The following is a 27,991-nucleotide window of genomic DNA, read 5'->3' as shown; positions in this document are numbered from 1 at the left end:
GAAGGCTAGCTAAGCTAAGAATAACAAGGAATGAAAAACAAAGGTTTGTGACTCGGACAGGATGTTTGTAATTAATGGCCAATAACTAGCTGGGCTGTTATTGGCCATTAATTACAAACATACAACGTGGGCCAATCACAGATGCACCTATTGCATTCCACAGCAGCAAATAATCAATATTTACACTTTGTTCTTGAGGCCTCTTAGCTTCTCAGGAGGAAAAAATCCTAAGGAAAGGATTTTTATAAAAGTTGTCTGCAACAGCCAATTCCTGCAGCATTTTAACAAGACCCATTCCAAACCTGACCACAGTCAAGTATTCATTCCATGCCTGACCAGGTGCTCCAAACTACACCGTGGCACCAAACGCTGTCATGGGGATGAAAGATTTGAACACCAACCTGAATTTATTATTTTTCCTCCAACTTTAGGATTCATTTTCTGTGGTTCCCGAGTTAATACTATGTTTCTGGAGGAAAGGAGCCCCAAAAGCATGAAGTCTTTGCTTTAATTGCAACCTTTCCTCTATCTTGCTCAGAGCAAAGCCCTGGTGAGCAGCAGGCAGCCTTGCTGAGCTGAAGCCTCTGTCTGAAGTGACCCCTCCTTTTCAGACAGGAGGTGCACAACAAGTCTGCAAGGGAAGAAAACCTAATTATGTTTCCCATGCTGTAATTTAAGTTGCAGCACATTGCTGGGAGTTTGAGCAAGAGAAACACAAGGTCACTTTTTGCCTGCCACAGTATCCTCTGCTTGGTGAGAAGATGATATACCTGGTAGCTACTCCTGGTGTAATTACCTGAAGGGTGGGTGTCTAGGGATCTTCCCCAGGTCTCATTCTGTGAGACTAAAACCCACTCTTTAAAATAAGATGCCCACCAACACGCTCATTCACACGCACACACCGCGGCAGGTAGAGAACTGCAGGTATGCTGCAGCAGCAGGTGCATGGATAATCCATTTCATTATCTCCACAAAGCTAAAACCCTTTGAAAAGAACACTCTCGTGGGTTTGCAGCACAGAAATCGCAGTCCTGTAGGTATGAGACTCGCTGGAATCCCAGCTGACAGGCCGTGAAAAGGTGCTGCTGTGCTGAAACACAGATCCATGCTATTCCTCCCCTGGCAAACAGGGATTCCAGCTGTGCCTGTAATAGGCACTTTAGATGGCATGTTCAGGCTCATACAGCAAGGCATCAGTTTGTTTGCACTCCAGACAGATTTTCATTTACTCAAAGGCACGTTCGTCTAGATTGCAGAATGCCTTGGAAACATGAACTTGTGGCCTTGGTCATAGGAATCTTCATGGTCATCAGCAAGAATGAGTATGAGGAACACTCACTAAATTCTCCCTTTTGCACTCATCAAGGAACATGAAATACCTAGGGCAAATCACTGAGCCTTGGTATTTCCATCTGTAGGGGGATAATGACTGCTGCTTCTTTCATGAAGTGCTTTGAGATTCATTTAAGATTGACTTTAGATACTAACCAGTTATTTTTGCTTGGTGTGAATGATGCTGAGATGTAATAAACTTTAGTTACTCGTTTTCTCATTGGTTTGTAGCGCTCTGCTCTGCATGAATATACTAGAACGCTGATTTTACTCATTGAAGTAATATTTTTACAAAATGTAGTTCCATGGCTCTGTATAGAGAATGGCATTCAAATCAATATATCCAGATTCAATATATCTGGATATATTTACTAGTAGATGCCACCAGATGGGAATATAAATGATGAGGAAACTAGAACCTCAATTTTTATTATCTGCTGCTGCAGTCCATCTACCTGAGTGTTTTCCTGTCAATTTTTTTTTGTAATACCTCCTGTACCAAAACCTAGCACAACTGCCTTCTCTTTAAATATTCCCTTTGTCAGTACAAGTAAATGCAAAATATGTTACATGTGGGGAAAGGAGTGGCAGGAAGCTCTATTTCACTTCTCTCCTCATCTCTGGAGATATTATAAATGCAAGAAAGCTGACACCTTCAATTATACCTTACCTATTCCAGAAGAAAAAAAAAAAAAAGGGGAGGGGGGAAAAAAAATTTACTGTAATAAATATCATGACCTCTAGTCAGGAAAAAAGAGAATTCTCGATATCCATAACACGCTGAGCAGTCTGCAGCAGCAGAAATTACAAGTGCTGCACACTGAACTAAATTCTCTGGCACTTTAAAGTGCACATTTCCCAGCTTTGCCCTTTCCACAGTATTCCACAGGGGCCACCCATAGCAACTGCTGATAAGGTCGTGTGCAGGATGGGTGATGAATCTGCCCTGATTTCACAAGGTTGTTGTGTCTGGTACCAGAAAATAGATATCTGTGTATCCTTGAGAGAAATCCTTAAAGGGGGATTACGCAGAACTGCGTGTATTGTCTGGTGGAAAGCAAAACGAAGGGGGAAAAACACAGAGGGGAAAAAAACCTACTGAGTATTTGGTAAATACTTAGAATAAAATAGATTTTTTAATAAGGATCTTTAAAACAGTCACTGAGTAGTTTTTGCAACAGTGACTTCAACATATGCATCCCTTTTGTACAGTGGTTTGGGATTTAGCTTTTGCTCTTTTTTCCCCCTGCACACCAAAAAATCTCCCCAAAACACCCTTCAGAACACCAACTGTGACATTTGGATTGAGGCAGAGGTCTCCAACTGTTCAGAGCTCTGCATTTGGGCTCATGTTTTGAGACTGTGATGCAGCATACAGAAGAGCAGAGAAATTTAAACCAGAAAAGACCAATTCAATATGTTCTTCTATTTTTACAACTGGGGGGGGGGAGGAATGAAAAAAAAATTTAAAAAAGAAAGAAAAAGAGGAAAAAATGTAGCCAATGTCTAAAACTGATTCCAGGGTTCTTGAGTCTTCGCACCCAGCATGTTTTGGTTTTGCAGTGTTTTAGAGACATCTTTGAGGTTTGAATCCAGATCAGGTGATCTTCAGTGCCTCCTTTTAAAGCTCCGAGCCAAATCTCAGCTATCTGGCGAGGACAGAGTCAGTCTGGAGGAATATTTCACACAGATTTGCCTCTCAAAAGTCCATGCTCAGCCAGGTTAGAGGAATGGCAGCAGAAATCACAGTAACTTTCCCTGTGCCAGACTGGTGGCCTGAGAGTGTTGAACTGGTGGATTTTGGCACCTCTCATCATTGCAGTATGAAGTGTGGTACAACACTGCCCATCTTTTATTCCAGGGGGAACCACACCTCACTGGGTTTGCCAAGACAAAAAAGGCCATTCCTAGTAAATCAGCTCTGTCTTACCCGTGGGACACAGTGCTTTACAGCAGCAGGGGATATGGCAAGCAAAATGGATTGTTTAAAAATGTGAAACATTCTTTTTGGTCCAAGGATGAGGAGGAATTGTTGGGATGAATCCAGAACTGAGGTATGTCTAGGGATGGAAATGGTTCCAGGGGAAGGGAGAAGAGACTCTGAACAGTGAGATTTATTGTGCTGGGATATAGACTCCCAGAAGAAGAGGCTGAAGACACATTGCTGGAATTGCTTAACACCAGGTTGGACAAAACACTGTAGGATTTAGAGAGGTTATATAGTCACAGATTTTTAAGACTAGAAAGAACCACTTAGTCAAACCTCCTGCATGACTCATACCAGGGGATTTGCCTAAATGTATTCCTGTTCCAAGTCCAATAGCTGTCAGGAAAACACCCAGCCTAGTTTTAAAAAGAAACTCCCAGGTCTAGAGAACCCATTGATTTCTGTGATAAGGTGCTCTCATGATTATTTACACACCCTCCTAAAGTGTGAGCCATGTTTGTCATGTCAGTTTTCCTAACGTGTGTCACTGCTAAACTACAGACCTTCTGTGGCCCTGCTGTCCCCATGTATTTTTATTCCCTTTCAGGTGTACTTCAGATGCTTCTAACACCAGACTCACCTCTGCTTTAGCCAGTCTCCCTCTCTCCTCAACCAACTCTTGGAAACACATTCTGCCAAACTCTTCCAATTCCAATCCTCCAAAATAAGTAAATTTTGTAAAAAAGAGGCAGAGCTTCCCTCCCTTAACAATGGGCAAGTGCACTTTGATATCTAAAATGAGTCCTGCTGCTTGTGATTTAGCCTGTTTGCCAAGCTCCTTGGATTGGAGGCTGTATCTTCAGTGCCAGTGTTTTTATAGACTGACTCAACTCAAGCACGCAGTCAGCATTTAGGAGGAAGCAATAGCAGGGCTGGGAATAGTTTTGCTTCATCAACATGTATAGAGAAAAGAAATGTGGCTAAGTGAGTTACTAGAACAAAGGCAATTAAAAGGGCAAAGCTCTGAGGTGCTGGTGGAAGCACACCATGGCTCTGCCTGGTCTGATGCCAGTCCCAAGTGGAGTGTGTGGACAGAAATCATGCATTTGTGCACAGGTCCAGGGCTGTAAGGGTTTCTCCAGAGCAGATTCTCAGCATGGGATAGGCCACTTTTTACCCAGATGCTCTCCTGATGCCAGTTCTGCTTTGGATGTTAATCCCAGGCCTGAATTTATATTAAAACACTTTGTATTTAGCCTGGTGGGTGTGAGACTCAGGGCTCCATTTTACACCTGATTTGTTGGGTGAGAAACTAGAGAAGTTCTGGAGGTCATTTAAGCACAAAGCTGGTCTCAGGGTGTTTTGCAATCCTCCTTTCTAGATCACAGCTCCCTGCTCTTTCTTTTTCTGCTCTGTGCTGCTGTGGATTTATATGTGTAGAAGACAAACCTAAACTTGGTCAGGGCCTTAAAGTGATGCTGTTGTACCTTAATAAAACTGTATTTAGCCTGGTGATACTGTGAAAAATCTTGAAAATATCTTAAAAGTAAAAAGCAAAGGACAATTAAATCTTGGGATCAGCTCCCAAATGGATTTGCACCAGAGATTCACACTTAATAAAGTACAGAAAATTGCATTTTATTTTGGTACATAAATACTGGTAGTGGGGGATTGTGGCATTTAGAAGAGAGAATCACTCCACCAGAAAACTCACTTCAGCAAAATGATGCAGTCCAGTTGAGCCCTTTTTATGATCTGAGAAATGACTGTTTTTATAGCACACTAAATAAAACCTGCTATTTGAACTGGAGGTTTATTAGTAAAGGTGATTTTGTCATAGTTGGGGAGGGAGGGGAGGAAGGAGAGATGAGCGATGAACATCAAAGCAGAGATAAGTGCCATTCAGGAAAAGCACAGCAATGTCCCAAAAATGCAGTACCTATCACCATCCCCTAGCACCACCAGAGAGACTATTTATGTCACCATTTTGTTTTTGTTGCTCCAGTACATTATTACAAGCCTGGTTAAATTTCCCCCTACTGGGAAAGACTTGGCCACGGGTGTGGTGAGGAACCTGCAAAAACATCTGTATGGCAGAGTTATCTGCAGGGAGCCAGATCCAGAGGATGGTAAAATTGGTTCTTATAGGAGAGCAGTCAGATTTAGTCAGGGGAGCTTGTGATTTTGTGGCTGCTCAAAATCACCCCTTTTATGGTCTTCAAAGAGGACTTGCAGCTGAGCATTTTTATTCCCACATGTCCATGCCCCAGGAGTCCCAGTGAGCATCCTTCTCCAAACCTGTCTTCCATCATTCCTTGAAGTTCCTATGGATTTAAAATCCCCTGATTGAAAAAAAAAAATCTTCAACAGCTGTCACAAGGGCATTATCTCTAGTCCAGAAACAGAGATGTCTGCCCTGCTTTGGCCTCTTCAAGGTGTGCAAGTAAATTTCCCTATTCATCACTTCCTGGGTTTCTAGGGAAAAGGGGAGAGGGACCACATTTTATAAGGTAACAATGATGAAAAATAGTCACATGTTATGGGGAAACTGGAGCACAAATCTCCTGAAGCCTCACTCATCCTGTGCCTTTTGCAAATGGAATAGGTTCCACTTCATGTCTGCTTGGACTGTTATAACCCTGCAAGGGAAGATGAGAGTGTTCCTATTCCCTTCTGTCAGAAAGGCAGGATTTTACTGGTGAAAACAAAGCAGAATCCCACTTTGCATTCTGATCTGAGACCAGGTTTTTGGGAGTGTCCAGAGCACATTCTCCTTCTAGATGTGTACACCCCACAGCACCCACTGGCTCTGCAGAAAGCGCAGTGGCTCTTTGGTGTGTGCCCAACAGAGCCAGAAATTCACCACGTATGACCTCCCTAGGCAGACTTTGCAAAGGGAAGGAACCTCCCACGTTTTGGTTCAGGTCAGTGGAGTTCATCTTTTCACAGTGAATTTGCTGAAGGCAGAAGTGATGCTCTCACTGAATTCATGGAACAGGACTCAGATCTTCATTCAGGGAAGTCAGGAGACGCTGAGTATTTGACCTGTCCTGAAAATTTTCAAAGGGTTTATAACCCAGCTGTTCCTGATAGATGTTCTGGCAGATTTCTGGACTTTTTGCCAATGCTGTTGCACATTTAGTGCTTCATGCTAGACCTTAGCTGCAATCAGGATGCTTTGGAAGAATTAATCTGGCGGTCAGTAACTGCTAAATGAAGTGCATGCTAAAAGAATGATGAGCTAACTGACTGCAGCTCACAGCTTTTATGAGCTTCCCCAAATGCCTGTTTTCAGGTGAATTCAGCATCTCCTTGACATTTAAGGACTCAATTTATAATCAAATTATTTAACTCTAGTGGAAAGAATCACTGGCCTCAATGGAAAAGCCATTTATATTTCTCCCATCCCTCAGAAAAAAAAAAAAAAAAAAGAGTATTCAAGGTAATGCTGAAATTCCTATATTAAATGAAGGATAAAAGAAACCTTTCAATGCAAATTAAGAACTGCAGGCTTTTAAAAATTACAGCAGAAATTTAAAGTGCACAGCTGTTCACATCCTTATTTCCAGTTTAGCAATCTCAGACATGCTGAGGGCAACTGAGATGGTGAAGGGCCTTGAGGGGAAGCCACATGGGGATCAGCTGAGGTCACTTGGTCTGTTTGGCTGGAGGAGACACAGGTCAGACCCCAGTGCAGTTACAGCTTCCTCATTAAGGGAAGAGGAGGGGTAGGATCTGATTTCTGCTCTGTGGTGACCACTGACAGGACCTGAGGCTGAGTCAGGGGAGGTTTAGGCTGGACATCAGGAAAGGCTCTTCACCCAGAGGTGGTTGGGAACTGGAACAGCTCCCCAGGGAGTGGTCACAGCACCAAACCTGACAGACCTCAACAAGAGTTTCTACAATGCTCCCAGGCACAGGGAGGGATTGTTGGGGTGTCCTGTGCAGGACTCAATGATCCTTGTGGGTCCCTTCCAACTCACCCTATTCTGCCATTTTGGGATTCTGGGATTAACATCCTAGAAAACATCACAAGTCTTTCAGAGATTAGTACCCCTTTCTTCTCCCATTTCTGCAGGTCCCAGTCTGTCCTGGGATACTTCTGCTGTTTTATTTTGGTTGAGCCACAGTACACATGTGCATTGTCCTCTACTGCTTGAAATTACAAAGTGGAAGAGCAAGATGAGGTAGAAACTTGGACAAGCGACATCATAGCGACACACTGGTGAGAGCAGGCTGAACTCCACAGAATTAACCATTCCTGAAGGGATGGAAGTATGTTTTATATACGAATAATAAAGCCTTAATATCACTCCTGCTGGCAGTTAAGTTCATTTGCAAGGGTTTTGAACAAATGAAAGCACTCAGCTCAGCAAAGGTGCCTTGCTCTGCAAGCCCTGGCTTTGTGGATGTGATGTCTGAAACACTTGCCTAAAAAATCCTTGCACTGGCTTGAGGCCAAACAAGGACAAACCAGGGTGATCTCAGCAGCTGAATGGGGAAAATTGTATGAGTCCTGTTGTATCCACCTTAGCTGGTGCCCAGTTGTTCTCTCCCAGCTGCCTAAACCGAGGTGGCAAACAGTGTTATGGTTAAACACGATATTTAAACTGCATTGTTGTGTCGGCGATGATGGGTTCTTTGTTGGAGATGACAGAAAAATCCCACTGTTTAGAGTTTTCCCAGACTCGATGCTTAATACAAAGCTCTGAAAAGCACAGGGTTGTTTAAACATTTGACAGAGAAAATATGTGCAGAGATGGGTCTATTCCACCAGTAAGGAGCAGATCAGCCTGCACCAAATCCTACCTTTATAAATTCAACACGTTGCTGCAATTTGACAAAATAAAATCCTCAATCCCTCCATGTGGAAAATAGAAGTGTCTGCAAAGCAGCAGAAGATTGAAACAGTGTGCAAATTATTCAGTTTAAAGCTGGTAGAAAAATGAATTTGGAAAAACTTTGGAATTTCTGAATTACTTAGAAAATCAAGACGCTTTACCAGGAATGCATGAAAAATTACAATTCACAACCATGTGAGCATCTTTGTACTGTTCAGTAATCTCTGCATTGATTTGTCTCTTCCTTGGATAAGTGCTTTAGACAAGGTATTCTCAAAGCAATCATGATGCCAAAGCCTGAACTTCAGCTTCTCTGTATTGACACAATCACACAAACACACTCCACGGTCTGGGATGTTTTGTTTGGTGAATGGACACAAAGAGTTGCTGCTTGGCTTTTAATTAACCCACTCCCACCCCATGCTGTGTTGTGCTCTCATGGGCATTTTTGCATTAATTCCTGCCTCTCTTTGTACGTCAAATGAATGTTCAGGGGTTGGAACTAGATTATCTGTAAGGTCCCTTCTAACCCAAACCGTTCTCTGATTCTGTAATCCACACTCCTGAGTGCGATGGTTGTTTGGGCTTTGTGCTCTTTGAAACCTGGGAGCTGTAGAAGGAGTAAACTCTGGGAGTGATAAATTTAGGACTGTAATATGGAAAATGCCCTATTTTGGAAATATGGCAATTAATTTTTTGTTACTGTTGCTGATATGTTTTCTATAGGTATATCACTTTTAATTAAAGCCCGTACATCAGTTTTGAACTAGATTCAGTGGAGTTCCTCAGCAGACTCCACTGTTTGTGGTTTCAGAAAGTGTCCTTTTCTGGTTTATATCCCGCATCCGTGGCTGGAGTCACTGAGGACCTGAAGAATTTCCCAAGACCATTTCAGAGACTTGCAGTTATGAGCTGACTTGACTTGATCACAGGTTCCTGACACCTCATGTCCATGACTGCTCAACCTGTAAGTCATCAGGCCAGAGTTATATTTGCCTGAGCCTTCTGTCTCCTCCACTTGGCATCTTTTATTTACAGAGTAATTCTGCCCTGGGAAAGCTCAGTGCACTCACCAAAAGACATGAAATATCTCCAACCTGTAGCTCTGATTAGAGCCTGCAAGTGAGCAGTTTACAGCTGTCCCATTGGGACACAAGGGGAAATGCTCAATTTTGAGCAAAAGTATGAGCTGAGCCAGCATTATTTATTCATGTGTTGGAGCTAGAAATCTCAGTTTTTTCTTTCTTTCAAAGGGTTTTTTCTTCTCTAGCAACATGTGTTCATGCATGTCTAGGAAGCAGAAGCTACAGAGAAAGCTTTTTCAAGGGGAACAAATAATTTGGAACTTCTCCAGTTTTTAGGAACTCAGGACAAGAACAGAGAATGATTTTTCAGAATGCCAACTACATTTTCAGTCAGAGCCTGCAGATTTATTCATTCAGCCTGGAACATCTCAGGCTGACAGTTTGCTAGACTCCAAAGCTCTGTTACCAGGATTGTCTGGAGTACTTTTGGGTATAAACCCAAGTAAAGCAGCTCTGAATTCAGGCCTGCCTTCCCTCTGAGCTGGCTGAGTACGAGGAAGGTCCAGTCTGCATGAAGCATCTGTGCCACAGCAAACTGCTGTGCCTGAGGTAAAACACTCCTCTGCCTGGTTAGGAGACAGCACCAGGGGATCCAGCGCCTTTCCAGCTCAGGAGGCAAAGCAGAGCAAGTGCCCCCGTAGATCACAGGTTCACCCCATGGATTTCCGACGAGATGCCAGCTCCTAGGTGGCAAAATCGACACCAAAAAATGCTTGCAAGTTGCTAGACCACACAGAGGTTTTATGTGATGTTTTGATTTGTTCAGATTTGCTGGTGAGGCAGGGGTGGCCCTGAGATAAAAGAAAGGACTCACCAATAGCCTGTTGTAAGTGACATAATGCTTTTAGGGAAGACTTTCCTCCTCTTCTTTTCTTTTTTCTTTTTCTTTTTTTTTTTTTCAATTTTGTTTCCATCCCTGTGAAGAATATAACAAAGGATGGCATGTCCTCAGAGCACACTGATGTGTCACTGTGGATGCCAATCCCCACAGACGCTCCTGATGTTATTAATTTTTAAAACAAACTTGCTGATTGAGGTTCTGACTGCCTTTAAATTGTCTCTACAAGGAGACTGTGTACTAATTAACCCACAGAAACAATCAATGATGTACCTTTTTCAAGTTTCAGGGTGATTAGAATATGAAAATGAAGAGCACAATGGTGCAGATGTTTTAAAATCACAGCAGACAGCAATTAGTGACATGGGAACCAGCTGCTTATCTCTCCAGATAAAGCCTCTTAATAGGGAATTACACTTGAGGAGCCATTACACAGATGGATCTGCGAATGATTTAAAGAGGGGGCGTTGTAGTATTAACTTTGATTTGCAAGCCAGATTCTTGACAAGCTTTATGTGTGTTACCTCCTAAAAAAGGTGCATTTGGAGTAGGAGGGAAACATCCCTTTAAGCATACAGATTCTTTTTTTCAGGTGTTGGGTTTTCTAAATGTATATTTTATCATAATTTTTTATCTTATTTTTTAATTTGGATTTTTTTTATAATCATTATTGTTATATTACCAGACCATTGATTTTGTTGTTGTCATCTGCCCCCAGTCTTTGCATTTGGATTGGAAGCAGCATGTGAGAATGAGTGTGCAGACTAAAGCATCCTCAAAGAGTCCCTGGGGGATGGATTCTGCTGCTGGGTACTCCCTGCAGAGCAGGGTGCTGCCCCTCCTGGGACTGGTTCAGCATCATCTCCTCAGCTGCAAGGGCTGCATACCAGAATAAAACTGTTTTGGGGACTAATCACATCTGCAAGTGCAGGGCTGCACAGGACCGGAGGGACAGCATAAAACACACAGCATAAAACCTCTTCTCTGTGGACAGTGATCACCAGTGAATGGGATCTGTCCTGCTCTCAGGTCTGCCCACCACTGCCCAAGCTGAGGCCTGAAACTCACCAGTTTGTCATTCAAATCTTATTCCACTAATAAGAGGATGCTAATCTGATTCTACTAATAAGAGGATTGTAGTCTTATTCTTATAGTCTAAGGTTTAGACATGTGCTGGATCAGGTTGCTCAAGCCTTTCTGCAGTTACAAAAGCTATCATCTTCTTTTTGTTGTATTTTGTTTTCTTTAAAGGAAAGTTGGGATTATTTGACCTACTAAAAACATCCAGTAAACTGTATATGAAGGGAAATATTGACCAAGTATGCTGAGTTGTAGTAAAATTACATTAGTTAATTTACACTTCTCCTTCCCCAGAAGAAGAAGGAGCAGACTCTTAGTGCAGAAAAGTTGGCTGTAGAAGAAAATCCCATTTAATGAAAGGGCAAATGATAAGCAGAGGCCAGCACTGAAGTTTGAAGCATTTTTAGGGTCTCATAAACGAAAAAGTAAATAAAGATAAATCCTTCTGTTTTCATGAAAAAAAGCCCTCTATTCTTGATGCTGTTCTCGGCTGGCTGCCACAGGAACTCTGTTTGAGCCAACAAGCCCCATGGAGCTGGAGTATATTACATACTTACTGACAAATAAAGTAAAGAATTTGGGTGAAAGGTATCAAGATATCAGTTTCTTAAGATTCCCTTACCATCCTGACATCTCTGTCATCTTAGCAGAGTCTTGGCTTGGCTGAGCTAGGCCTTGTTGGCTTTTTGAGATGGTGCTCACACAGCAGGGAGAATTGAGGCCTAAGCATTAGGACCAACAGGATCAAACAGCAACCCAGATGGATATATGGGGAATAAAATACACTTGACCACATTACTTTCAACTGATTTAGTAGTGCTTTTAGGTAAACAGTCCCCACATATCCATTTCAGCCCCTGAAACCCCACCTGCTGCAGCAAAACTGTCTCTAGTCACTGTGCTGCAGAGGAATTATTTTTGGGTGGTGTGGATGTGTCTGGCAAGGCAGAGCCAATAAACGTTTCGCTGGAAGAAGTTTCATGAGGAAACCCAGCAGACTGTGATGTGCTTGGGCAGATATATAGTTCTGACATCCTGCTTAGGAAATGGAGTCCCCTGATCCTGCAGACCGGTCATTTTTTGAAGGCCTGTTGAAATTGGAGTGCTTATCTGCGTGATTAAATGCCTCCAGAGCTGGCACCTTTGATGACATAGGCATATCTTCCTCATGAATTTTAAGATCGATGTGGTGGTGGCCTGTGCTGCTGGAGCAATGACAGGGCTATCATTGGGGGTGTGCTGGGAGTTGCATCATCACTGTGTAATGTACAGGCCAAAGAAATGGGGCTGGAGGAGCCAAGCCCATATATCAACATTCATCACTGATCTATAGCTGGTCTCTCCATTCTGAGCCCTTATTAACTGCCTTAAAATACAGATCAGAGATTATTGCTCCTTCTAGGCCATGGATCTCCATGTCTGTGATAGATATGGAGGGAATAGGATGTTGCCAGAGTGCGATGTTTTTTTTGTTCCCTGCTGTAACCTTCCTTCTTATTTTTATCTCTTCTTTTTTTTCTCTTCCAAATGAAATCTTTCAGGTCATTTAGTTTCACGGCTCAGCACTTGGAAGTAACGTGGGTGTAAGAAGCTGGCTTGGCTGCAGGGCTCTGTTCAGGAACAGCCTGGCCCTGCCTCAGTGTGGGTGCTGGGGCCCAGGAGGGGCCTCAGCCCAGCATTTCCAGGGCTTCTTTCCATCACAGGTTGTGGTACCTTGGGGAGATGAAGTTTTATGTGAGGCTGGAGTGAAGCACAGCCATATCCCCCTGGGACATCACCAGGGCATGGCCTGCCCACCTCCTTGTGCCAGGACTAGTGGGAGAAGCCCAAGTGGCCTAAGCAAAATGGGTCTCAGGAGCTCTGGGATCAGTTTAAAATAATTAAAATAAAACAAGCTGTAAAACTCCAGTGCTGGTGCTGCTGGTTTCCCCTCCGTGGACCCATCTCAAGATATGGAAGTGGATGGGCCCCCTGTTCTGAAGGAGGGCATCAGTGTGGGTTGTGTCCTCTGTGTGCTGCAGGGCTCATGTGTGGGAGGCCACTGTGAGGAAGAGGAGGAGAAGGATTCATTCCCCAAGGGCTGTTTATGCTTTCAGCTCTTTTCTCAGGCTGAGGAAACCGGGTGTCGCTCACCCACGACATCTGCAGCTCCACCACAGCTGCATGCTTTCGTTCTCTCACTCCACAATTCCTGGAAATCTCTGTTTTCCCTGAGCATGGCTGGTCCATGTGTGTGACAGCTGAACTATCCACAGGATTTAAGACTCCCTGATTGCTGCTCAGACAATGGACCAGAACAACTTCATCATTATTGCCTATTCCAGAAAAGCCACATGTCTATATTTATATGGGCATGAAAGATAGCTCAGCATCAATTTGTCAATAATGTGCATGTTTAGTGGCCACTAAATAATGTGCCAGGGGCTTGGGGCTGTCTTTTCAAACTTCTCTGAAGTTGCTTAGAACTAGGGATGCCTAATTTTCCCAGCTCAGAGGCCTCTTATTCCCTTTTGCCTGCTTGCCCCAAAATTTGTGTTGCAAACACCCCAAAGGGGGATCTAATGGGCAACTGAGAGAAGCTTAATTGTAACAGGGTGTTTGTAGGAACACAAGACACACTGTATTTATTATCTACTTTTCTTTCCTTGGTTTTGTTTTTATTTTCAGTCTCAACATTTATTTGACATTCCCAACAGTGTCAGTAGTTTGTGCAAAAGCAGTTGTATGGTCTGACCCAGAGTTTTACAAAATAAAGCTGCAAAGTCAAGAAAAAACCCCAAAACAGATCAACCAAAGAAAGAATATAAAACAAATAGATAGATACTTTTTCTTTAAAAGGAAAAAGTTACAGCTGAAGTAAACAATTTTCTTTTTTTTTTAGCTGGAGGCCCACCAAGAGAAAAACAGTAGAGTTTCTTTTGCTCTGTAAGAGTCTTCAGCATAATTCTGCCCTTGCTGTAACCTCTGTGGCTTGAAGAGCTCCTGTCAGAGTAGAAATCATGTTGAAAATATCTCTCACCAACATTGCAAACAGCAGAGTTTTAAAATGGAAAGGGAGTAATGCAAATCTTGAACCTGCCAAGTGTGCCTCACACACTTGACGCTATGCATATGATTTTAAGCACTAAGTATGCGGGGATGGCTTCCATGTGGAAATTCAACTAAATCTTTGCAGAATCTGTCTTCTCAGGGAAGTGGACCCATGGGTTTTCCTCTTGTTTATTACAACTTCCAAGATAATTTTGCAGTTTTCTTGTTTACAATAATGAGTTTAATTGCTGCTGTTGAGCCTCAAGCTCTGTGAGTGATTATTTTTCAGGAAAAAGGCATTCTCACCAGGAGGTTGAGTTGCACCATTCATCCATTGAAAGGGGATATTTCACTTGTGTTTTAAATTAAAAATCAATAGACTATGTTCCCTTAGTAATTTTGCATTTATAGAAATAGCTCCACTGTTTTTAGAGTAGGGAGACCAAACAAAACTTGTTTACTGTGCATGAAATCTAAATGCAAATTTGGCTCAAGTATAGGAAGATTTTATAAAGGTTTCTAACTCTTACAAAGTCATTGTTGTTATTCACTGCATAAATAAAGAGCTGCAACCAGTGGTTATGAATGGGCTGCTAAACTAATTTTATTTTTTCCTGTTTATTTTCTGCTCCCTTCCAGGTTTATGACAGGCCACAAAAACATTCTGCTCTGCACTATGATCCGGGCCTCCAACAAGACTTCACCAGTGACACCTTAAAATCAAAACACCAGCAGAAAAGTAGCAACCAGCACCACCTTGACTGGTCAGCGAGCTCCGACACTGGACCCGCTTCTCAGAGCTGCTTCATCAACACAGAGCCCAGCAGAGAAGCAATTAGTGCCACCAAGGTCTCTGCTCTGGAGCCAGGAGTTTCCTACAGCAAATCCCAGGCCAAGAAGTCCTGCAGCAGCAGCAGCAGCAGCAGCAGCTCGTGGGGGCAGTTGTCAGTCAGTAGTAAGGAGCTGGCAATTTGCAGCACAGTCCCATCACCCAACAGCATCAGCACGGCCACCCAGCCCAGCAGTGCCTCCGAGTGCAATGGGCTTTTGCCTCTTGGAGACCAAGAGGGAGCTGTGCAGCTGGAGGCCCCCGATCAGCCCGCTGGAAGTACGAAGAAGAAGTCCAGCAAGAAGGACTTGATGAGCCAAACCATGCAAACCACAGATATGGAGTGGGTAAAGAGTGCTCAGAAAGCGTTTGACAGCAAATCTCATGACAGCATGGAAGGGAAAAAGGAGTCTTACACGATGGACAGCATGTTGGATATGTCACCCTCAAAGCAGAATCCCGTTTCTGCCGTCACTTGTGAAAGTGACACCAATCACGTACGAATTACTATCCCAATAAAGTCTCCGACAACAGATGCGTCTGGCCACAAAAGGAAAAAGAGGCAATCCATTAAATCCTCCATAGAGAAAACTATCCAGGAGAAAAGCCTGCCTTCCGTGCTTGCTTTGAGCAGTGAAATGGCAAACAGGACCAGCTCTCAACCAGAGGGGAGTAAAAAAGACCTTCGAGCCACAAAGCCAGGGAAAGTGATTGAAAATGAGTCCCCCTTAGTAGCAATTGACAGCGGTGTGTTCACAGACAAAGCGTCCCCCAACAGTGCTGCCCGACCCAGAAAACCTTTACCTGTCACATCCACTCTCCTCCCCACCAATCTTTCCACAGCTGGCAAGTTACCGGACATCCAGCACCCCAAACATGCAGCTAAGCGTCGGTGGACCTGCAGCAAACCTAAACCTATTATTCGGGAGACCTCCCTGACGACGTCTGAGAAGCTGATGGTGGAGCCTCCTTCAGCCTATCCCATCACACCATCCAGCCCTCTGTACACCAACACAGACAGTCTTACTGTGATCACACCTGTCAAGAAAAAAAGAGGACGACCAAAGAAACAGCCTTTGCTCACTGTTGAAACCATCCACGAGGGGACCTCCACCAGCCCAGTGAGCCCAATCAATCGTGAATTTCCAGGAACAAAGAAAAGGAAGAGGAGAAGGAATCTGGCTAAGTTTGCCCAGATGGTTCCAGGAGAGGACAAATCCATCAGTGAACTCAAATTTCACAAAAAAGTCGGGAAACTTGGGGTCTTGGATAAGAAGACCATCAAGACCATTAATAAAATGAAAACCCTCAAGAGGAAGAATATTCTCAATCAGATCTTGTCCTCCTGCTCCAGCAGCATAGCTCTGAAAGCAAAAGTCCAGCCACCATCTAGTGCTGGGCCAACCACCATTGATGCCAGGCTAGGGAAGCAGATCAATGTCAGCAAGAGGGGGACTATCTACATTGGTAAAAAACGGGGCAGAAAGCCAAGGGCAGAGCTGCAGGCTCAGCCAGAAGAACCTAAGACAGCCATCAAGCACTCAAGGCCTGTTTCCAGCCAGCCAGAAAACCCAGCAGTGCCTTCCAACCTGCAGTCACTTGTGGCATCGTCACCAGCAGCTATTCATCCGCTTTCAACACAATTAGTGGGGATCAACGGCAACCTCAGCCCTGCAAGCACTGAAACTAATTTTTCAGAGTTAAAAACTATGCCAAATCTTCAACCTATCAGTGCTCTTCCTACAAAAACCCAGAAAGGAATGCACAGTGGAACTTGGAAGCTGTCTCCGCCCAGGCTAATGGCTAATTCTCCTTCTCACCTCTGTGAAATAGGTTCTCTGAAAGAAGTCACGCTGTCGCCAGTGAGCGAGTCTCACAGCGAGGAGACCATCCCGAGCGACAGTGGGATAGGTACAGACAACAACAGTACCTCTGACCAAGCCGAGAAAAGCTCAGAATCCCGCCGGAGATACTCTTTTGATTTCTGCACCCTGGACAATCCAGAGGCTATCCCATCTGACACCAGCACAAAGAACAGGCATGGTCACCGGCAGAAGCATCTCATTGTGGATAACTTTCTCTCTCATGAAAGTATTAAAAAGCCAAAGCACAAGAGGAAAAGGAAAAGCCTGCAGAACAGAGATGACCTCCAGTTTCTGGCAGACCTTGAGGAACTCATCAATAAGTTTCAAGTGTTCAGGATTTCCCATAGAAGTTATACATTTTATCATGAAAATCCATATCCCAGCATCTTCAGGATTAATTTTGATCACTACTACCCTGTGCCATATATCCAGTATGACCCATTGCTCTATCTTCGCAGGACCTCTGATATGAAGTCTAAGAAGAAGCGTGGTAGACCTGCCAAAACCAATGACACCATGACAAAGGTGCCTTTTTTACAAGGGTTCGGTTACCCTATTCCCAGTGGGAGTTACTATGCACCCTATGGAATGCCTTACACATCAATGCCTATGATGAATCTTGGTTACTACGGTCAGTACCCAGCTCCTTTGTACCTGTCTCACACGCTTGGAGCGGCTTCCCCATTTATGAGACCTACCGTGCCCCCACCCCAATTCCATGCAAGCTCTCACATGAAGATGTCCACCACTGCCAAACACAAAGCAAAACACGGAGTGCACCTGCAAACCCCTGTGGGAATGGGCCTTGGAGACATGCAGTCCTCCCTGGCCCCTCCGAAGGTTGGAGGAACAAGCCTTTCAAGTGGCCGACTTCACAAGAGGAAACACAAACACAAGCACAAGCATAAGGACGAGCGGATACTGGGGACTCACGAGGATCTGAGCGGTCTCTTTGCTAGCAAGTCCACTGGCTTCTCCAGCCACGCCATCAACGAGAGGCTGAGTGGCTCAGACAAAGACCTGTCCTTGCTCAACGAGAAGAGCAAGCACAAGGAGAAGCAGAAGCACCAGCATTGTGAAACCGGGCACAAAGGCTCAAAGAGTAACTTTGAAGTGGATACGCTGTCTACGCTATCACTTTCTGATGCCCAGCAGTGGTCACAGAATAAAGATAAAAGCGACTCAAGCGGTGATCCCATTGACTCTTGCACAAAGAGATACTCTGGTAATACTGAGAGTAATGGAAGGTCAGAGTCCCTGGACATGTTTGGTGAAATAAATTCCTCAAGTGAGAAGCGGGACAATGATGCAAGTGGGAATAAAAGAAGAAGCTTTGAAGGCTTTGGAACTTACAGGGAAAAGGACATTCAGCCCTTCAAGACAAATAGGAAGGACAGAAGTACTTTTGATTCTTCAGCCTCTTCAGGTAAGCTTTGTTTTATTCTATTTTACTTTGACTATTTGCTGCACTTGAATTTCAATGCTGAACAAAGAGGGACTCACCATTTACAGCAAATGCATTTATAAGATAATGACTTTTCTGTCTTTTGTAACTGACTGTCATTCTTCATTCAAACTTAGGGGAGATCAACAAGAAAGTTGGATACATCTTAAGCCCAAAGTTTTACAAGTCTTTGAGTTGTTACACAGCACTTTTATAGATACTTGTCCTGCCTTGACTTATCTCTCTTGTTGCACTTCTTCCTAAAATCTTACCATTGCATTCTGCAACAGCAGCAATTGTAATTCCTGTTTGCAAGGTGGTCATCCCTCTAATCAGTGTCTAACATCACAAGATCAAAGTCACTGTCCAGCATTTGGGAAAAGAGCAGAGTCTCTGCTCTGGCCCTTAAAGTGACCAAAACCCATTTGTTGATGGGGTGGACCAGACAGGTGGGAAGGTGTGAAGCTGTGTTTGTGTCCCATTAATGTGTTCTACTGCTGGTCCAGAGGCATCCACCATAGTGATGGCTGGGCTGAATAGTTAGAGATCCTGAGTACAGTCCTAATGTAAATCTGTCACTTCCAGTCCACAGGTGTCATGTAAAATAAATATCCTGAGCATTGAGGGCTGTGGGAAGGGACTGGTGTCATGGAAACAAACCTTCTCCAATGGACTCTGTAGAGTTTTATGTCTCATGACTTGGAAATATAAGCTGGGTGGATGAAGAGGGAGGAAGCTCCTTTCAGCTGCTAAGGACATCTGTTCCTCTCCTGCAGAGTGGGGAAAAAGGGAATCTGAATCTTGCCTGAGAGAGTGAATTGTATTTTACAATAGGGAGCTGCTTTTGTGATGACACAGAGGCAGGTGTTTTGGTGCATTACAAATGAATTTAGCTTGGGAGCAAGCCCAGTGCTTCCACACCATCAGATATTTATCACAAAGCAGATTTCACACTTAGCTCTGGAAAGGGGTGAGCTTTTCTGAACCAACCAGTGGTGGATGAGATTCTGATGTGCTAAAAAAAGAGATTCAAAGAAAAGTAGCTGATAGCCTTCAAAATTAAAAGAAAATTAACTGAGAACACAGGAGTAGAGAATTTGTACAACTTGCCAATGTCAGGATACAAAGTTTTTTACTGACTTGTAACTGATCAAGTTCCAAAGACAGATCATGCTTAAGCCACCTAAACATTTCCAATTCCTTCACCACGACCAGAATATGAAATACAGGAGTGAAAAATGATTTAAAATGACAGATTACCCCCAGAAAACATTCCCATTCATGATATCATATTATATTAGACCAGTTGTGACATCAAAAAATGATACATCCAAAAATATAGGAAAAGAGCTTTAAATAAGTCTCTGAAGATCAGAGTTGCATGCCTGACAAGGAACAAAGTTATTCTCCACCAAGTGCTGCAGTGGCTATTTCATTAAGGAAGCTGGGTTCTGGCACATAGGATTAAAAGCCTTCAAAGTGTTTAACAAGCTTTTTTTGCTTTTTTTTCTTTTTAATGGAAGTTCACATTTTTCACAGTTTGTTAACAGCCTTTGCATTTGTAGCCTTTTTGCTCTTTGAACAGAAGATGTTTGCTAAATCTGCTAAATTTTCAATATATTTCACTAAGGCATAGCAAACTGTCAAAATTCCCAACAGTGTTGAACTCAAATTAGTTTCCAAAGTAGGAGCATGATCCCCACCAGGCTGATTTGAAGATGGAATTAGTAAAGAAAAAGTCTATTTCATGTTATTTTCCTTCAGTTTATTCCCCATGACAAAGGGGAATAAAGGTATAAGATGGAGGGCTAGAACTTGTCATGGGAGGGCCATAAGATTTGCAGTTTAAACTTTTTAAACTAGCTCTTGTTTAAACTGAAATTGGTATTTTTATTTATTTTTTGGTCTTCATGCTTACAGCCGCACAGCATTCCCCATGACCTAATCCATCACCTCTCAGATTATTAATCAATTTCTTCATTGTCATGCTATTATTTAGATGGAAAAATCATCAGCAGTTAGCTAAGCAGAGCCAGATAACCAGAGCCATACCTTGCACTACAAGGAAAAATACTAAAACTAAACAGCTCTGCCAAGAAAGGCCTGGAGCCAAGACTGCTCATTAAAGCCTAGAAACATCTGTCTGCTTATGAATGCCCAAGATCTCAGAGCAGCTTTTTTCCTCTCTGCCTTTGACCTTCACTGGGATTCCCAGCAGAGGTCTGCACTTGAGTCTAGCCATAACTATTTAACCAGTTCCCACAGAGGGAGGATTGCTCTCTTCCATGATAACCTTCACCTTCCTGCCCCCAACTCACCTTGCATTTCCCTGAGGAGATTGACTAATCAGACAAATATAAGGAAGAAGAAAGAAAAAAAAAGCCCTATGAGGACATATATGTCCATCCCAGGAGGCAACTTCCATAGCCTGATTGCTCTTTCCTTTCAGTATTTGTCATCTTTCACAAGTTAAAATTAATACATAACAGAGATAAGAGGAGACATCCTGAATATTCTGATGAAAGCTGAAAATAGATTTATATCACAATTTCAGTGTTATCTCTACTGCAGTGGCATTTTGGTGTGCTCAGTGGTGCCATTTGCAACTTCATTGCATTCTTCTGGAGATAAAATACGTAGCAAAATCTACCCACACTCAGTGGATATATCTGTGATGAGAGGGATGAGAGAACCATTTATGGTTTTTTTGGTGATTCAGGCACTGTAATTTGTTTCAGTGTGGTGTGCAGCTGCAGGTACCGTTGTGTTGTTGTTAATTTATGTTTTTGTCTCCCTTGTGACAGTGCTTAGCCATTTCTGAGAAGTTTGGTGTTCCTTGGTGATAAATAGTGGTCCTGCTTGTGGTAGAAAACAGTCCCGTTGTACAATCTTTAAGCCTAGGTATGATTTTACTATCTAGCAAGAAATAGGCCATAAAGGGAAGTGATGTCCTTCCTATCTGTGGGAGAAGCTGGCTCAAGAGAGGTGCCTGGCACAGGTTTCCCAGAGAAATTATGGATGTCCTATTCCTGGAATTGTTCATGGACTTGGTTGAAGTTTCAGTACTGTTGCTAGCGGAAGGTGTCCCAGCTCAGCCTAGGAGCTTTGGAAATAGATCCAAGGTCCCTTCCAACCAAACTATTCCATGATTCTGTGATCTGATGTGGAAATCTGTGCCCAAAGTGAACAGACCCATTAAGGGAGTGTCACCAGTTACTTTGGTTGGGCACAACAAAAGTCCATTTCTTGTCCTGCACCAGCCTGGACTATGACTGGCCATTCTTTAGTGGAGCTCTCGTGAGCTTTGAGCCAATGTACATCTTTTGGGACCATTTTGGGCTAAATGTGCAGTGTTAATGCATATGGCTAATTTCCCAGTGGCCTGTTTCCACACATTGTTCTGGAGAAGTTGGTGTTCCTCCTTCCTTCCATAATAACAAGCTTACAACTCTTCCCAGCCACTCCTCATTACTGTTGCATTCTGGGGCCTTTTTCTGAAATTGTTATTTTTGCTAAATTTTTTGTGCCCATACAACCCTACTGCATTTAGAAAGACTAATTAATCAAAACCAATTTAACAGGGCTTTTCTCATTAGCTGAAGACTATTCCAGTGGCATTAGATTGGCCTACAGGCAGGAATGCAGCATAAAGTGTTTCTGATCCTGCCTTGCCACAGACACTTGGGCACATCCTGGGCTGATCTGTCAAGCTGTGTGCACCAAGCATTGGTTCAGTTGACGCCTTCCCTCCAACAGTCAGAGGTACACCTCAACACACTTGCAGAGCAGCCTTGGTGTCCCTGTGGCACCGTGTGACCTGAGGCACTGTGCACAGCTGCATGGCTGAGCCTTTCATCTGCCTTTCAGGAGTTACTGAAGGCCCAGGTGAGGGAGCCAGGGAGAGGTCACAGATTGGTGCTGCAGCTGGGCTGGGGACACTGAGAGTAGAGATGTTTTAAAGAGGCCCTTGTGGCAAACTCCACATCTCCTTGTCATGTGTCTGCCTGTTTCCTGATGCTGGAGAAGAGACTTCCATTGCTGATGAGCAGCCTCAATGCCACAGCTCATCCCACAGAAAAAAAAAGCAAGATTGTTTGTCCCTTGCTTTTTTCCTTAGGTGGAATAATGAGGAAAAGCACATTTAACCTTTTAAGATGCATGGATAAAATGGTAATTTGCATGTACAACCTGTCAGATTATGTCCTAGTTACAATCACTGCAGGCCAGGATGTAGCTGGAGGTGAAGCAGAGGTTGAGAGTTGCTGTATGCAGGGCTACATTTCTGATTTTCTTGGCAGTGAGACTAATCAAGGTCTGTGCTACTTTACTGTCACACTATTTATGCCTCCTTGTTGTTTTTTATTTTTAAACAATGATTATGTGAACACAGATTGCCTTGCTTGCGTGTTGGGTATCATGGCTCAAAGATCAGGAAGTGCATTGGTTTTATCAGATACAGCACAGACACCACGCACAGTATATTTACAGGAATATAAAGTTGATCATATGCAGCTATTAGGAAAGCAGTAATCATCAGTCTTTGAATGCTGGATAGCTAGCATGAAAAACACGCTTTATAAATTAATGCTTAACTTACCTACAGGCCTCCCAGGCTTTCCCCTCTTCAGTGTCCAGCAGTGCTACTTGGCTGAATTTCTTCTGACCTGAATTTCTAGCTTGACCTTTCCTCCTCACTTGTTTTGTGCAGTGCTGGTTCCACTCTTGAAGGAATCAAGTTTATCAATCAATCAGGTTTAGCCCTGACCAGTCACAGTTTTACACTGAGAAGGGATCAGTATCTATGTAGTGGATAAGCATATTTGTTCTAAATGTATATGGCAGATGTAGGTAAATAGTGTGAGCCAATTGCCTTAGTAATTAAATTTTGCTGATTTTTCATATGATAATACTTTCCACAAGTAATTTATCATTTTACATAGGCCTGGAATCACAATGTTGGTTCATTATTCTCCAGTGAATTCACTATTTCAGTGAGAATGGAAACAGTAGGACCATGCAGTTTGACCCACTGTTTTGGGTCCCTTATGGCAAGAAGGGTGTTGAGGTGCTGGAGCATGTCCAGAGAAAGGCAACACACCTGGAGAAGTGTCAGGACCACAAGTCTGATGAGTAGAGGCTGAGGGAGCTGGGAAGGGGCTGAGCCTGGAGCAAAGGAGGTTTGGGGGGGACCTTGTGGCTCTGCACAGCTCCTGACAGGAGGGGACAGCCGGGGGGTCGTTCTCCTCTCAGGTAACAAACAATAGGAAAAGGGGAGATGGCCTCAAGTTCCTTCAGAGGATGTTTAGATTGGATATTATGGAAGACTTCTTCACTGAAAATATTTTTAAGGATTGGAACAGGCTGCCCACTGAAGTGGTGGAGTCATTATCCCTGGAAGTGTCTAAAAACATGCAATAGTGGTGATTTAGTGATGGGCTTTGTCAGTGCTGGGGGAATGGTTGGACCTGGTGATCTTACAGGCTTCTCCAGCTTTAATGCTTCTGTATTTCTGTAAACAGCATGTGTGATGAACATTCTCTCACCTGACCAGCTCAAAGACATAAAATGAATGCCTGTTTCTGGCTGGGTCTTGCATGTATACCTGTGGATGAACCTTTGCACACTGAAACAAGAGAGAAGTGAATATTGGGTGATGCATGAAGTTGAATAGATATCCAGAAAATCACATAAATTAGTCACCTGGCTTTCTTCAATAGCAAAGATCCGACTCAACAGGACCTGCATTTTGTAGGGCACTGAGTGCATAAATTCAGAGACAGACTGGTGTATGGTCTAGGATTTTCACGTCCATCTTCCATATCTTAGTTTTCTCATTTAACTGCAGAAAAAAAAATCTCCTAATTGCAGTTAACCTCAGTGTTTGAGTGGGTGAAGGGGATAAAATCAGTTTCCTGCCATACAGTGCCTCAGTGAGCTCTGATACTCACCAGTGCCCAGAGAATGCAGCGTTAGACCCATGGCAGTGCTTGCAGTGGATGGGAGAAGAGCCAGGTAAGAACTGCACTGGCTGAGGATGTGTGGGGTATCAATCACCCTCCCTTTCCCCAGCTCTGCCTCTGCTGGGGTTTCCTCAAACACTCCAGGCTCCTACATAGCTTCCAGCAGCTGAAAAACTTTTCCAAGCCCCAGTTTTGGTAGGGTTTTTTCCCTCCCACTGTGTCCCTTGATGAGGGACAAGTACTGTACAGCTACAGGGTGAGTGTTTGTGCCATCTGGCCCATAAAAGTTACCATCAGAGCTTTAAAAACAAACCCCCATTATTTGTAAATACAGTTACATTCATCAAAACAGCTGTTTAGGACCCTGAATGTTTAGGAAATCAAACAAACCAAGCAAGCCCAAACTACTGAAACAACTTCCAGAAGCATTATTTGCCCCTTTAGGATAAAAGTCCTTGTTTTCCACTCAGTTTTCTATGAGTTCTGTGGAGAGGAGAGCAAGCCAGCATGACTGTTGCTCCTCTGTGCCTATGGTGTATCCTACAGGGGCGTGCTGCTGATGGGGAAAGTGAAGCTGAGCTTTCCTTGAAAGTGTTTTGACTAAGGCAATTTAAATATAATGAGTTTTGTCTTTGTTGTTGTTTTAAAGCTACCTCTTGATTTACTGTGTTGCTTCCAATGTCTGCACTGACCAAGGAGAGAAGAAACAGGAGGGAAGCTGGAGTGGGAGAGGAAGCAGGACTATTTATCACCTGACTTAACTTTCATTTCCTCTCTTAATGATTGTATGTTTATTGCTTTGCCTGAGGCTCAGTACAATGTCCTTTAGACCAGCAATGAATTAATCAAATTAAATTCTGTGACCCTTTTGCTTTTTGGGAGTGTTGCAAGCCTCCCAGCACCCTGCCTAATTTCTGCTTCTTAACTTTGCTCTCTGTCCAGCAGTCAAGCAGTTCTTCCTTCACAACTTGGCGTCCCCCAGCTATTTATCTTCACTCTCTCTGGCCAATGCCAGAACGCCTTGTTTGAAGTTTTTATTCAGACCACTGCTAGTTTATGAAGTTGTGCAGATTCCACATTGGGTGTGCAGCTGCTTCACGTCAGACACAATTGGCCTCTGCTGGGCTCTTGGCTTTAAAAGGCGATAAAGAACCACGGCCAGATTCTCATCTCGGCCCAGCATAAATCTCCCCACTGAAACTGGGGAGGCTGAACTTCAGGAGCGGAGTATCCACTGAGGCAAAGGGACAGCGTGGGGCTGGAAAGTTCCATCCACAGCTTCAGTGGCACACCAGAGAAGGATACTGGGTATGCCAGGGTCGTTCTGTCTGTGTGCAACCTGCCAGGTGTTGAAAATAGCTTTGGTTCAACACTTATAAGATTTTCCTAGCTTGGAGGGAGTGGGTCTGTTGAGACTTTGATGGTGCCATTCTGGGTACTTGTGTAAGTGGCAGTTTAAGAAGAGTGAGAGGGAAGCCTGTTTGCTTTAGCTCTGGACTGTACACAATGTTCTTTCTTGGCACTGATAGTGTACCTGCAAGGCAAGAGGTCCATGGATGCATGGAGGAGGTAAAACAGAACCATGGCTGCACCTTTGCTACAAATCTGCTGATCAGTGTGACTCAAAGCTGGGCATAGGAAAATCTGATCAATCAAATCACTGACAAATCAAATCAATCAAACCACTGACATAAGGCATCTGCCAGTGAGAGGGATCCTGATGTAGTCAGAGCAGCCTGCATCCTGACCTGCCCAACTGCAAAACTGAGCTGGGGTCTGACCTCCAGGACATGATCTGAGGCTGCCTCTCCATTCCCACTGCCTTCCAGGAGTTTTGTATCCATGTGTCGCAGCAAGAGAAAACTTGAAAGGGCTCAGTCTGCATGATTGCATGATTGCAATGATGATGTTGAACAACAAAAGGAGAAAGAATGTCCTGTTTTAAGGTCTCAACAAGAAGGAAGTCAGAATAATTCCCCTGTAGATAAAGGGCTGTGGGGAGGGATGGGAAAGAAAAGCTTTGACTGTCCACAGAGGAGTTTTTACACATCCTCAATGACTTGAAGAGACCCAAGGACTCATAATAAGAATCATTAGTGATTTGTCATTGAAAACATGCACCTGGGCATAGATCCCCCTAGGCTTTTGCAGCTGCACTGATTCTGACCCAGCTCTCTCCTGGCGCAGTGCAGCCTTCAGGAGGCTTCAGGACTATGTGCAGTGCAGAGTTAACTGTCAAGCAAGGGCAGGACAGGATGGCTCCAAGGGATTTGCTAATGAGCTATCAAACTGTGGGTCACTGGTTGAAATTTAATCTGTAAGAACAGTGACAGAAAATCAAATCAAAGTGCTGACGTCAGAGTGATGCTGGAGCGGCGGCGAAAGCGTTGCCTGTGCCTTATGCAGCACACAGAGGCAGCTCAAAGGAACTGGGAGAAAACTGTGGGGAGCTTGTTGGGAACTGCAAAATACAGCTCAGTCAATTTGAGTTACACCAAGTAACTCACTTGACTTAGTGCAGTTGCTTGTGAATTACAACAGACTATCTCCTCAGAGAATCTGACCCAATCTCAGCCTTACACAGAACAGAAAACACACTTGTGAAGACACCTGGGTAGAGTTTGCTCAGCAAAGAGTGTCACAGAATGTGAATCAGCAATGTACCAAAAAGCTCAGTAGCTTGTGGTGCTGCTGATGGGGTTTTTATTGTTATTTGGTCCTACATTGAGGTCAGTAGTAATAACATTCCCATCCCCATCTCATGGGGAAACTTGGTGGTTTCACCATAGCTTTCCCTGGGCTGGGGAGGGCCCACACTACTGCAGGCTATTAAACTAGCTCTTGTGGTTTTCATAGTTACCAGAGGGAAAGCTGAGGAAGGAAAGGACAGGGGCACCAGATGCTTTCAGCTGTGGTAGTTGTACTGGGTATGTGGGTCAGCCTGTTAGCTCAGGAAGGCTTATTCTGGTCCTTTATGCCCCTCTGGTGTTGTCCTCTTCACTGATTTTTTTGAGGGAATTCAGTCGCAAGCAGCTGAGCTGAGGATACAGAATTTCTCCAGATGGCACAGTCTTGCCATTACAGCTCTGTGACTCTGGCCTTCCCCGCCTCCACTGTAGGCAGGAAAGGGAGCAATAGTCAGCATTGTTTTTTGTGCCAGCTATGATTAGTTGGCATAAAGAGCACTTAAGTAAGTTGACACAGCCTTTGAGTTGCTCGGTTTGCTAAAAAAAGGAAAGGAAAAAAAATCCCTGGACTACTATAGGGTGTTTTGCTGCCTGAAGTCTCAGCTGCACCAGTAAAAACTAGGGACAAGTTTTTAGTTGCAGAAACTTTGTCATCCAGATATTTATTTAATTTTTATTTTTAAAAAAGTTTAGGAGAGCAACAAGTTTTTAAAAAAAAATTAGTTACACTCCAAATTCATGCAGATTTCCTGTTTTGCTTCTCAACAAAACCTCAAAACCACTTTGAACAACTTTCCCACCTCAGCCGAGGGTGGAGTTGTGTACGCCCTACACGTGGCCTCCAGAAGGGCACCCAGGGAGAGCAGCACACCTCCTCTGGCACGGTGGGGCTGGGTTTGCTGCTCACAGGGCAGCCAATATCTGTGCCTGTGCTTGGCTGCCCACAGGGGCTCCTGACTCAGCCAGTTACGCTGGAAAACTTTAACTTTCCTATTTCCAACAGAGCAGACAAAACAGTGGAGATGTGTCAGGCAAAAAGCTGGAAGCCGTTGATAAAGGGATGCCTCCCCAAG

At 43.8% G+C, this 27,991-nt stretch overlaps 1 protein-coding gene across 2 annotated transcripts in view; it reads left to right on the top strand.

Annotated features, from left to right (window-relative positions):
* The window catches only part of SETBP1 (SET binding protein 1), a 267,698-nt gene that overhangs the window by 170,040 nt on the left and 69,667 nt on the right, over positions 1-27,991 (top strand). For both annotated transcript variants that reach the window (XM_064735472.1, XM_064735471.1), the window contains one exon: positions 14,773-18,253. In XM_064735472.1, coding sequence (XP_064591542.1) covers positions 14,773-18,253 — 3,481 coding nt within the window. The remainder of the gene's footprint in view (positions 1-14,772; positions 18,254-27,991) is intronic.

The sequence above is a fragment of the Zonotrichia leucophrys genome, chromosome Z (assembly GCF_028769735.1).
Source record: "Zonotrichia leucophrys gambelii isolate GWCS_2022_RI chromosome Z, RI_Zleu_2.0, whole genome shotgun sequence".
Lineage (NCBI taxonomy): Eukaryota > Metazoa > Chordata > Aves > Passeriformes > Passerellidae > Zonotrichia > Zonotrichia leucophrys.
The sequence above is the reverse complement of the archived record's forward strand: the minus strand, read 5'-3'. Positions and strand labels throughout refer to the sequence as shown.